General features: G+C 34.7%; 1 protein-coding gene across 2 annotated transcripts in view; it reads right to left on the reverse strand.

Moving 5' to 3' along the window:
- Window positions 1-10,853, reverse strand: part of esrrb (estrogen-related receptor beta) — a 63,693-nt gene extending 52,840 nt beyond the window's left edge. The window contains exon 1 of one of the 2 annotated variants that reach the window (XM_066694714.1): window positions 10,601-10,853. Coding sequence is in view for 1 of the 2 variants with exons in the window: in XM_066694713.1 (XP_066550810.1) it covers window positions 5,641-5,690 (50 nt within the window). In the remaining variant the exon portion in view is untranslated. Of the gene's footprint in view, window positions 1-5,640; window positions 6,023-10,600 lie in introns of those variants that run through there. The other variant, XM_066694713.1, reaches the window with a different exon arrangement.
- Between the last annotated feature and the right edge of the window lie 739 nt (window positions 10,854-11,592).

Here is an 11,592-nt window from a genome sequence, read left to right on the forward strand (position 1 = left end):
TAATATGTCTATTTCAATATAGTATTATTCAGAGAAAAGAGAGATTACAAAATGTATGTTATGTAGGTTGTTTAAAAGGTTTTACTAGAGAAGCATTGGTCTGGTGTGACCATTTACTGAGCAATCATGGTAATGAATGAGAAAATAAGCCCCTATTGGGAGGAAGAGATGCATTTAGATTTACTTGTAAAATTGAATTTAAACATTAAGTTTTAAGGCCAATCCCTGATGCGCCACTTAAAATTCTTTAGATCTCCAGATTTGTCTCTTCTATTTACCCAGACTAATTAAACAGCCGGTGGTCACCCGTGCACACTGGCCATTTGAAGTGGACACAGGAGCCAGGGACCCAGCTAATACCAAGATCTCCGATCGTGCCCAAAAGCTTGTTCCACTAATGTATTCTGAAACTAAATTACTGTCAGCTGATCCCATCTGGATAGCGTCTGTGTGGACTGAATCAGTTACTCGCCACTGCCTCCACCCAGGATACCATCTCGAGGAAGACAACAAAAATCTGATTACCTCAATAAAAAAGAACACTTTGTAATTTCACAAAGAGCTTTTAACTTTAGATACCCTAATGGAATTGCTTTCTCTCTGTTTTTAAAACTAAATCCTTTAAAAAATACAAATATATCAGATGTTCCTGCTATTTCAAGACAATATTTTGAAAAGTATTACAAATACGTTTTATACTCATACCTTAAAATAATAGTCATATTTAAAAAGAAATACCATCCAATATGTCGGGAATTTGAACGAAAACATTCAGAAGGAACGTTTAGTCCCTGTGGGTGGGGGGGCAGTGTTTAAGCAATGAGAAGGCAGTGGTCAATTGCATGCAACTACAGGTAAATATGTCAGCACAGCGAGATTAACTGAAACTGACCGTCCTCAGCATTGCCTGGTTCCTGAAAGGAGAAACAGGGCCGCGAAGCCACAGCGAAAAACAGACCCATCTGGAAAAATGAAATGGTAACATCGAGACAGCAATGCCATTATCAGTATTGTGAACGACAGAGAAAAGGAAATGGAAAGAGAAAAGAGGAGTCCTTTCCTTGCGTTAACGGATGTAATGAAGTCCACCACGACCGTTAATTCGTATCAATTATGATGGCCGTTATGTAAGCCCAGGTATAAATTGCATTACTCCTTTCCCACAGCTTGGTTTTCAGAATATTGTAGTGATTTGCTTAAAACTGACAGTGCACTATAAATTAGAGTGTGGCTGTCCACAGCTTGTGTTATTATTCCTACTGTGTGGGTCCCAGAAGATTTGAGATCCTAGCCAAAGAATACACAAACAAAAACAGTCTCTGCTGCTAAGGTTTAAGAGTGTACATATATATATCTTTTTAAATTAAACAAATGTCACTTTAAACAAAACACTTAAATAATTCCAATGTCATGCTTAGCTTGGGGTTTAGGCTATCCAATACACATCTGTAAGCATACATTTAACATTAGTTTTAATTTATTTGCCTGGTGCCTTAATCCAAGATGGCTCACATACTTCAAAAGAAATATAGTAACAAACATACATACAAATCCCATTCGACACACACAGCTAAAGAGCAACTTATATTATGGAGAATTAGGTTGTATCTTATAACTGGACACCAATAACTAATATAATACAGTGTAAAAAATATTCTTTAGCAAACAAGATCTAATGAAAACCATATATAAAATAATCTTATATTCATAACAGTTAAGTATTATCTAAACAGAATTGATTACACTTAACCATGAGTCATTAAAACTGGCTATTTCATTAATGCACAGCATGAACAAAGGATTTATTTTATTCCTATTTTAAAGTGCAGTTTCAGTGTTATTTTTCTTAGTTTTTTCACTTTTTCCAGCAGCTGGGTATGAATTGCACAACAGAGTGTAGCGGTGTGACAGCTCAACTCCAGGAATGCCAGATACTCGAGAAACACAATAGTTCAAAGAAAACACTCTTTAAAAAAGTAAATGGCAACTTTTACAGAGTTCTGGAGTATATGGCTGTGTTGACCCATTTTAATTATTAATATGGAAAAGTATTTTATATTAATGTATTATGAAGGATTTTTCCCAGTATGTAATTTTAAGACATAGATACATAAATAAAAGTTGTGCTTTTAATTATAGCATTTTAATGAAATTGACAATATTAACAATTTTTAAGTAAAAAGTATCTGTCTTTTGAATATTATCCAATTATTTGTATAGGCCACGGTTTGTAAAGGATGTTTGCATTCCTTTAAAAAACAATCTCTCAGTGGAGTATTTGCTTAATGTCGAACAAATTGTTTGACTAAACCGCATTCATGCTCTCTACATAGGTATCAGCTTTGAAAACTGTCATGACACCTTAAACATTTTAAAATAGTAAAAGTTCCCCTTATTAATTATATAATTTTAATATAATTCTACTTACACTTCATCATTACAGACAACAGAATAATCACTGTAAACCTTAGTTGACTATTAAATTATAAATGTATTAAGGAAATTAAAACTAAACTTTTAAGACTAACATACAGTTTTCAAAGATGAAAAACATTATGCAAGTCCAATAAGACTGAGGTCTGACTAATATAAATAAAGGATATTTTCAATGTGGATTAATTTCTTACCAAAACTACTTTTCCCCCCACTGTAGTCATGTTAAATCTGTGTTCACTCCCAATTAATTAATTAATTAATTAGTGCAGGATATGTATCTATTTTAAGTGTTTTAAATTCTTGAACATTAAACATATTTTTCCCATTGATTTGTAGTATCTTATCTGAAAATTACAATTCATGAATCGCCATATGTGTAGAAGAAAATGTCCTTCCTAACCTAAAATACACCACGGTGTAATACAATATGCTTTATTCACTGGTTTATTCTATAGTCTAGCACAAATAATATTTTTCAGAATTTGAAAGCATCCGATTATAATGCAAACAATTTCACCAAGATGAAATACATTTTTCAAAATGTAATATAAACAAGTTATATTTTTACTGTCTCCCACTGTTAAATTATATATATAGATAGATAGATAGATAGATATGTTGCTGTGTGTATGAGTGCATTACTGTGTATATTGATGTATAACTTACTTTGAAAGAATAAAGTGTACACCAACATACATATTAAATGCTCAGTTATTCAGTCCCATAATGCTTAAAAAGTATATTTTAAATCTTAAATTCTTTATTCAAAGTTGCATGTGAGTCTAAGTTCCATATGAAGAGATAATGTTTTCCTGTTCTCACAGGATTGACAGGGTAGAAATGGCAGGCATTCATATGTGGGCTCTGTGGAAACTGTTTCACTCTCATCCTCCTGAACTGTGCCAAAGGGGTGAAGTACACAGAAATAAATAACCTGCATCTATCCGACAAATAAACTGTATTTTTATTTCCTATCCTACAGCATCCCACCCAATTGTGCAGACATAACCGTTCACTGTGATCCTCTGAATTATGTGATTTCCTAATAAAAACGTCAGGCACTTTCAATAGTTAATTTAAATCCCAGGAATTCTCCCGCATACCCAACTAAATGAGAATACGACTCAGTTCCAAAATGGAAGAAGTCACTTTGAAGCTGCGCACGACAGTGGCTGCAGTTGCTATCGCTCATTGGCTGATTTTCCTTAATCGTTGCAATATTTTGTGAGAATGGTTTTGGGTTACATATAGTACTATTTTTTGTTTTTCTCCTTTTAAAACCTGTTATTTCATGATTTTGTACATTACGAAAAAGTTCTCTAAAGAACAATTAACAGATTATCATTCAGTTTGAAATACAACATTCTCCACTGTTATATTATTCTTCAGATCAGTTTAAAATATTTTAATTGTTTAAATAAAACAAATAGTAAATTGATTTTAACATGCGGTCTTGGACGGTTTAGGTTTAAATATTTTCCAGAATGTTTAACTACATCAAATTATTCTGCATCCATTAAAAAAAAAAAAAACTATTAAATGGAATAAATAACATTGCTAATATATTAAAATTGTATTTTATAATTTCTACAGAAAAGTATACTTCAGATGTTCTCAAAAGACAAACCAATTAAGACAGCACTGCTGGTAAAAAGTGCAGAGCTGTATTAACCCCCACATAATCCAGATCAGTATTACATACAAAGAAGATTAAAACTGGATTCATCTGAAGAGGGAGCAGGCTAATGGGTTAAATAAAATTGCTTCCCTGTGGTTGTGGAAGGGTTAATGGTAGGGCATTTGAGTTTAAAATTCTTAATATCTGTCACAAAATGAATTGTTACATTATTCCTTGAATTGAATTTAAAGTTTCATATACTTGTGTGACTTTGTAAACTGGTCCTTTGGAACCAAAGTCTATATTGCTTAACCAACCTCAATTACACGATACAGTCCTTAATCTGTGTTTTCATTAACTTGAACATTTATATTAATATACTGCAGCCCTGAGAAATAAATGTCTAATCAAACTACAGCAATAATTAGGCATCTATTTCAGGAAAAATCTTGACCATTTACATTTCTCATGCTCCTTTTTTTTTTTTATCACGCATCATACATGAACATATACACAAGCTGTGCTCAACAAAATACAAGCATGATGGAATTAAAAGTTAACACACAATGCTAAAAAAAAACTACTGAATCTTTTGCTGATATTGTGCATTTTTATTTTGTAATTAATATATAACTGTGAAATGTATTTTTCTTTAAATACGTTTCAAGATCAGATCCCCACTGCTTACCAAGAGCTACAAAGATTTTAAAATGAAGATAAACAACTTTTAATGCCTTTTCTGCATGTCACATAATAAATAATGCATGTCAAATGTAGAATATAAACTTTTCCTTTTTCATTGAATCCCAGGCTTTCGCAGGATCCTGGTAGCCTTGCTATTCCTCAGCATTGCCTCTGTTCACATGCAGTCTGCCCAGCCAAAAACTGAGCTGGTGCTCAATAGGAAACCAGGGCTAAAGGTGCCTTCATTTATCTTCCTGTGTGCAAATATTGCAAAGTGAAATCCTCCGCTCATTATCTCCTGCATTCAGTTTGTCTAATCTGCTTGAATTTATTTCCCATCACCCTGGGAGCCGAGCAGAGACACAGGAGAAGCCTGGATAACTTCCCCAGCAGCCGCAGTGAAGGACGGCCACACAAAGCCTAGCGTTCGGGACTGAAGTTTTGTGTTTCTGTCTTTTTCCACAGAACCGGTGCATCACGCAAAGCACAAACACAGAAAGAAAAGGAATTGTACTCTCTTTATTCATGTGAGTCACTGTGAATACAATGTGAGAACTTAAAACAGCCAGTCTCCTTTCACTGCGTGCAAAGATACCGATTCCAGAAAGTGTTCGTCTTTGTCGTGACACAACACAAGACACTGTCTCTGCTCTTGCCCATACCTATTGTGTAGCCCTGGTGGAGAGTCATGTATCACTTCAGAGAAAGAGAGTACACAGAAAACACAGCATTGTTTCATCACTAAAGAAGTTGCTGGTGTTCCCTGGTAACTTATTAACAAAATAATCAAATATTAATAGTTAAGAAAAAAAGATAGTAATATAAATATATATATTATATAGAAATATATATATAAAGAAAAGAAAAAAGCAGGAAGTAAGGAAGAGAAGAGATGCACCTACTGGTTATGATAGTTGAGAGGGTCTGGGATACAAAGTTCTGAAATGTCCATCAGTCCAGTTTTAGCATTCCAGGAATCACAGGAAGTGGAAAAGAGGAAACAATTGACACCAATTCTCCACCAAAGGGAAGGAGAACACCTTCAGAGGCGGTGGGGAAAAAAAACCTTCTGCACAGCCCCCAACACCCAGTCTGCACAGGTATGTCTGAATCTCTGTGTATTTGTGTGTCTATGTGAGCGAGAGAGGGCGAGAGAGAGAGAGGTAAAGGGGGTGAAAGGGAGAGAGAGAGAGAGATGGAGAGAGAGGGAGAGAGAGAGAGAGAGAGAGAGAGAGAGAGAGTGGTGGGAGCGCTAAGATCGAGAGACAGTGAGAGAGAGGGTGAGAGAAATGACTCTCTCCATGGTCAGGATAGGGCTCTTTAAGACTTAAGGGCTTGATGAATATGGAACAGCTGCTGTTGGCTGGCTCTGAGGGGCAGGACTTAAAGCGACAGAGCGGGCTGGCAGGGCTGGGGCTGTGCAGGGAGGAGGAGGTGTGCAGGCCAGCCAGTCAGATTCGAAATACTCGCCCTGGACAACACACACTCCGCTGCTCGATCCCGTAGAACACACACACACACACACACAAGCACACTCACACACGCACACACACATTACTCATCATGTTGGAAAACAAATTGGGAAGAAAATGCCAATGCATGGCTCTCAACTGTGACAAACCCTTAATTATCCAGATTTGTTTTCTTCTTTTTTTAAAACACAGAGCAGGTACCAGCAGATCGATATTGCTTGATAACTGTCCTGTCCACTCATTATTCACAAGTGTCTTCAAAAAACAAAAACAAATAAAAAAAAAAAAAACTGAAGAGTTTCTTGCAAATTATTAATTTCTACTAGAGGTGATACTAGCTTTTTGTTTCTCTTTCTGTCTATGATGCACTGCATTTCATTATTTAAGACAATTCAATCCTATATGAACACATGGGTCATTTGCGTACCTTGATTTTTCAGAGTACTGTAAATGATATCTCTTCACAACAGTGAGTGCTTCAGTTGTTAAAAGCCGTATCTTATCTCCGTACTATTCTTAAAACGATGTCTAACACAAGTCTGTAATTGTGTAAATGAAACAAAAAAGTGTAATACATTTCAGGGAATTTACAATTGCCTTATCGGAAAATAAATTGGATTTATTTTCCAAAGGAGTAAAAGATCACACACAACTTTTATATGAGAAAGGGAGATCACTATGAAATGAGTGTGTTTAAAATAAATGTAGCTTTGGTGTGTATTTATTAATTGAAATGTGATTAAATAAATACTGTGTTTAATTTCTGTCCTATTGCAAATATTTTACACAAAACATATTTTGCCAGTGAAATATATTGTACTGATTATATTACTGCACTTCTGTAATGGTTTAAAATGTTTCTTGTGTAAACTGTCAGTCGCCCTGGATAAGGGTGTCTGTTAATAACTAAATAAATTATAATATAATGTCATGTTCAATATATTCAAATAACAGGTCTTCAAATAACTAAATTAATGTCAAAATCCTTTTTCTTGTTTTGTTAAATCAAGTCAAGTTAAACACATACAAATTACTGATTCCTAATATTCATTTTGCACGCCCTGACTTTTTATCACTTGTAATTGACAAAGCCAATTTCAGTTCATAATCCACATACTGAAAAGCCCATCAGTTGCTGGACCAGTAGTGTAAAATCATTTTGCTGCTTCGTATGATCCTTTGAAATGGTCCGGTTTATGCACAGAAAGAATGCAAAGAATGCATATATCATTTCCACAGGCTTTACCACTGAAAATCTTACATTTCTAAAAGGAAACTGTGAGAGCTTAGAAGAGAACAGGTCAATCGAAACTTAACGGATACAATTTGATATTGTTACTACAGATTTTACTGCCGTAGTGTTATTTTTAACTGTAAGAAATGGGTTTTAAGTAAACTGCTGTGATTTACAGTTCACTGTACCATTAATCAACGACCATTAGCTAAAGCAGGACTGGGGTTTAAAAAAAGTTGATCATTTCCCTAAAGGACAAGCAGAAGCACTTCTCCCATCGCCCCCCCTCTCCTTTTTCATCTCAGCATCAAGTCATCTAAAATGCGTTTCACTCCTAAACTGCTAGAGGTGCATGAAGTGACATATCTTATTGGCAAAGCTTTTTTCTTATTTGCAAGCTTATTCTTTTCCTTATTAATAGAAAAGTATCAGATTCCCATCCACCACCACCTGCCATTTTAAAAGCTAAACTAGAAAATGTCTTTCACATTAAAAAATACACGTATAAATTCAAAACACTGGTTTCCACATTGACAAGAGTACAGATTGTGTAAATCAATGACAAACCCTTTAAATGTTCTTTCAAAATAAAAACAAGACAGAAAAAGATCAAATGAAAAAGGAGACCATCCAGACAAAATCAATACTACCGACTCCTTAATTTTGAAATTATAACAAAGCTCTAAAATTTAAGATATCCCTGAATACGATGGGAAAAAATACTTCACAGTTTAAGTTTCACAGGTTGCATATTTATTATTAATTTATTTGTTTAGAAACAAAGGGTTATAAAACGCGTTTACAAAAGAGAGGAACAACTCCCTCTCACTGTAATTTTGCATGTGCTAAACTATTTTTTAAACAGATCAACATCCTGCATTAAATCAAACGGATGATTGATATCTCGGAAATTCCGGAAAGCACTGTAATTTAATTGCAAAAGGCAGGATTAAAAGGTCGTTTATCCTAATTTTTAATCCATTTATTTGGTTCAGGGAATAAGTGAACAAACCCTTTGGAATGCTTATTAGAAACGAGAGAAAGTGTGTGGGCTGGGATTCTCCACTTAAATATAAACTTCTTTTGTCTGTTATATGTTCAAGGTGGGTTTATTTTTTTAAGAAAAAAAAAAATGACCCTATTTATCATTTATTTGACAAGCTTTGTATTCCAAGAACCCAAACTTCATTCTTCCCTGAGACACTTTATTTAGTATTGACAGTATCAGAAAAAAAAGCTAAATAATATTAGAGTACATGCATTATTTTGGTATATATATATATTTATTGTTATGGGTTTCTAATATAAATACACTGAAATATGATTTCCTTTTGGTTGAAGTGTACACTGGGCCATCCACTGAAGTACACGAAAAGAACAGTAAACATCAGCAAAACCTCAACTACATTCACAACTGAGAACTATACTGCCCACCTGCTAAAGATGGGCTTTCGGGATTATACACCGCCTCTACATAGGGCCATTCACAAATTCTTAACAAAATCTATTTAATTCCCTGTGGGGAGATAGGAGACTGGCTCACTGTGGCCTTTGACTCAGAGAAAGGTTACAGTCTTTTACTGTGAAGAGTTCGCTGGCAATAATAATACATCTTAAATTCAGCTACAAATTAAAACAACGGTGCACTTGGAAAAGTATTAATATGCATAATATACTAAACAGGGACATACATTTGCTGTATATTATTATTTTTACTCTAAAGTGATATGAATTAAGACAATCTAATATCTGTAACACAACTGTTTTCAAAATACGAAGTAGTACAGTGGTTATTTTGAAATTATATCATATATATAAATACATAGATATTACTGAAACTCTAAAAATATAAAATTACTGTATTTCTAATAATAAGACTAATTCCTAAACTGTGTAGTCACATAACATAAATGTACCGGTATATCTAAACACCATGTACTGTTTAAAGAAATCTGACAGGTGCAATTTTATTAAAAATTCAAAGGCTTTCCTCTTATTTTGTAATATTACTCAATGTTTTTCCCTTTCAACTGGAACTCCTGTCTTTAAAGCATTTACCTTTTAAAAAAAAAAAACTGATTATTTACAAGTTCAAAAGTACGGAAATTAAAACAAATAATGAGATTAAACACTAAGCAAATTATAGCAATGTTTTGCTACTCTTAAACTGAAATAATATATTTGGTAGCCAGTACAGATATATTTAGCATGTTTATATAACACAGAACTATGGCTGAGTTGTTTGTATGCTTAAGAAAATAGGACTTAACTCAAAATGGGGCCTGGTCACCTCACAGGATCTTAACGCCTTGGCAGATATCAGTAACTGATGGTTAGTCATACGAGAATACTATGGCACCAAAAAAATGTATATTTACAATAATTATTCACGGCTGAATCTCTCCCTTTGTAGACCAAACGATGTAATGAAATAGCAGACAGGCCTGTATTGTTCAAAGACGCTGCTGAGAGTGTGAACACAATAAGAGTTCAGCAACACAATGGTCACTAAGCTCACTTCACTAAACTAAAGTGAGGCATTGTTTCATTTTTACTCAAACCGTTTTGCTCTAGGCCATGTCCTGCCAATATCTCATGTTGTTTCTGTGGTTTTCATTTTGCTTACCAGGCAGAAATAACAAACTCCATGCTGATTTAATTTTCAAACCAAATTGATTAACAGTCGTCATTAAACACAGCCAGAAAAGTGACAGTTTGGTTGTTAGCAACACAAGGAGGGGAAATAGTCCCATTTCCAAATGAGATCCTTTCACCTTCACACTTATATGTTCAGCTATTGGAATAGAAACTATGATTTATATTACACTATATTACACACACTTTAAATCAGTGTCACGTTTACAAAACACTTTTGCATTTTTTAGTTATCAGATTGAAAAAACACTACACCTATCTTATAATTAAATCAAATCCATATATATTAACAATTAAATGCTTGTCAAAAAATAAGCAAATACAATTATTTCAATAAGTGGCGTTTGCCTAATTTATTTATTGATGTAATTATTTGTTCTAACTTAATTAACCCAGTCTACCTGGCATTCACAACTTGTCTAACAGCAGAAGCCACAATCACACTGCAATGCTCTTGTAGCAAAACACAGCAGAAATGAAACTTGCAGAGGGTTACTCTACCTCAGGACACGGGTAGGTCATAGTGAACTCCCAAAGGTGCTGCTGCTCTGGAGAAGGAAGACCTGAAGTTGTAGCTGCAGCCCCAACCCCAGTGCTAGGAGAAATGTTCATAAAACAGCTCTGTCAACTCCTCCTCCAGCTCTCAGTCCAGCCTACAGCTCAGGATCAGGGTAGCAAACCATCCAGGGCTGCTGGAAACCATGTCTCAACTTTGTGCTACAACAGTTACCAATGAGAAGAACAGAGACAGAATAGAAGACCTGTGATTGAGCTGGTATTATGTGAATAACTCACCTTTTCCTTTTGTCGGGTTTTGCGTGTGTGTTTGTTTATGCAAATATAATTGCATGCTTATTTCAACATACCTCTTAATATCTATATATCAATTAACTTTATTATTCAATTCATGTGTAAAGCTGCCTAACCCACATAACAAGACTGCCAGCTGACTTTTGGTGACAATCTGTCCTAAATTGTCCTACTTTTGGACAGGTCTCCTGGCTTCCAGCAGGCTGATGAATAAATGATCAGACTAAAGGTATATGGTGTCTGTTGCAGATATCAGCTGTCACTGCAAACACAAACAGGACTGAGAAACAACATACAGTCCAGTGCATAACCCCCAAAACGACATCTGTGATCACCATTAACTTCACTTGTTTGCCAAGCTGGACAATTTCATGATTTAAACGTGCTGTCACTGAGGTGTCAATTGTCGAAATGGTATGTTTGCGTTTCCGAAAAGCTTATTTACATATCTTTTTTTAATTTACGGGTCTTTTTTTTGTATTATTTAGTGTGGGCTACACTTCAAATTAGCTCTCGAATCACTTCATAAGTACATTAGTGACCCGTATTCTAATCGGACTTGATTTTTAAAATATATGCATTAAAATACCACTTCTGCGATCACAGTTAAGATCCTTCCTGAAACCCACGCGTGTTCAATTTCTCTGCAATTTCCTATCAAGCCTCCTTTCAAATGAGTTCAG

Source organism: Amia ocellicauda, chromosome 21, assembly GCF_036373705.1.
Source record: "Amia ocellicauda isolate fAmiCal2 chromosome 21, fAmiCal2.hap1, whole genome shotgun sequence".
Taxonomy (NCBI): Eukaryota; Metazoa; Chordata; class Actinopteri; order Amiiformes; family Amiidae; genus Amia; species Amia ocellicauda.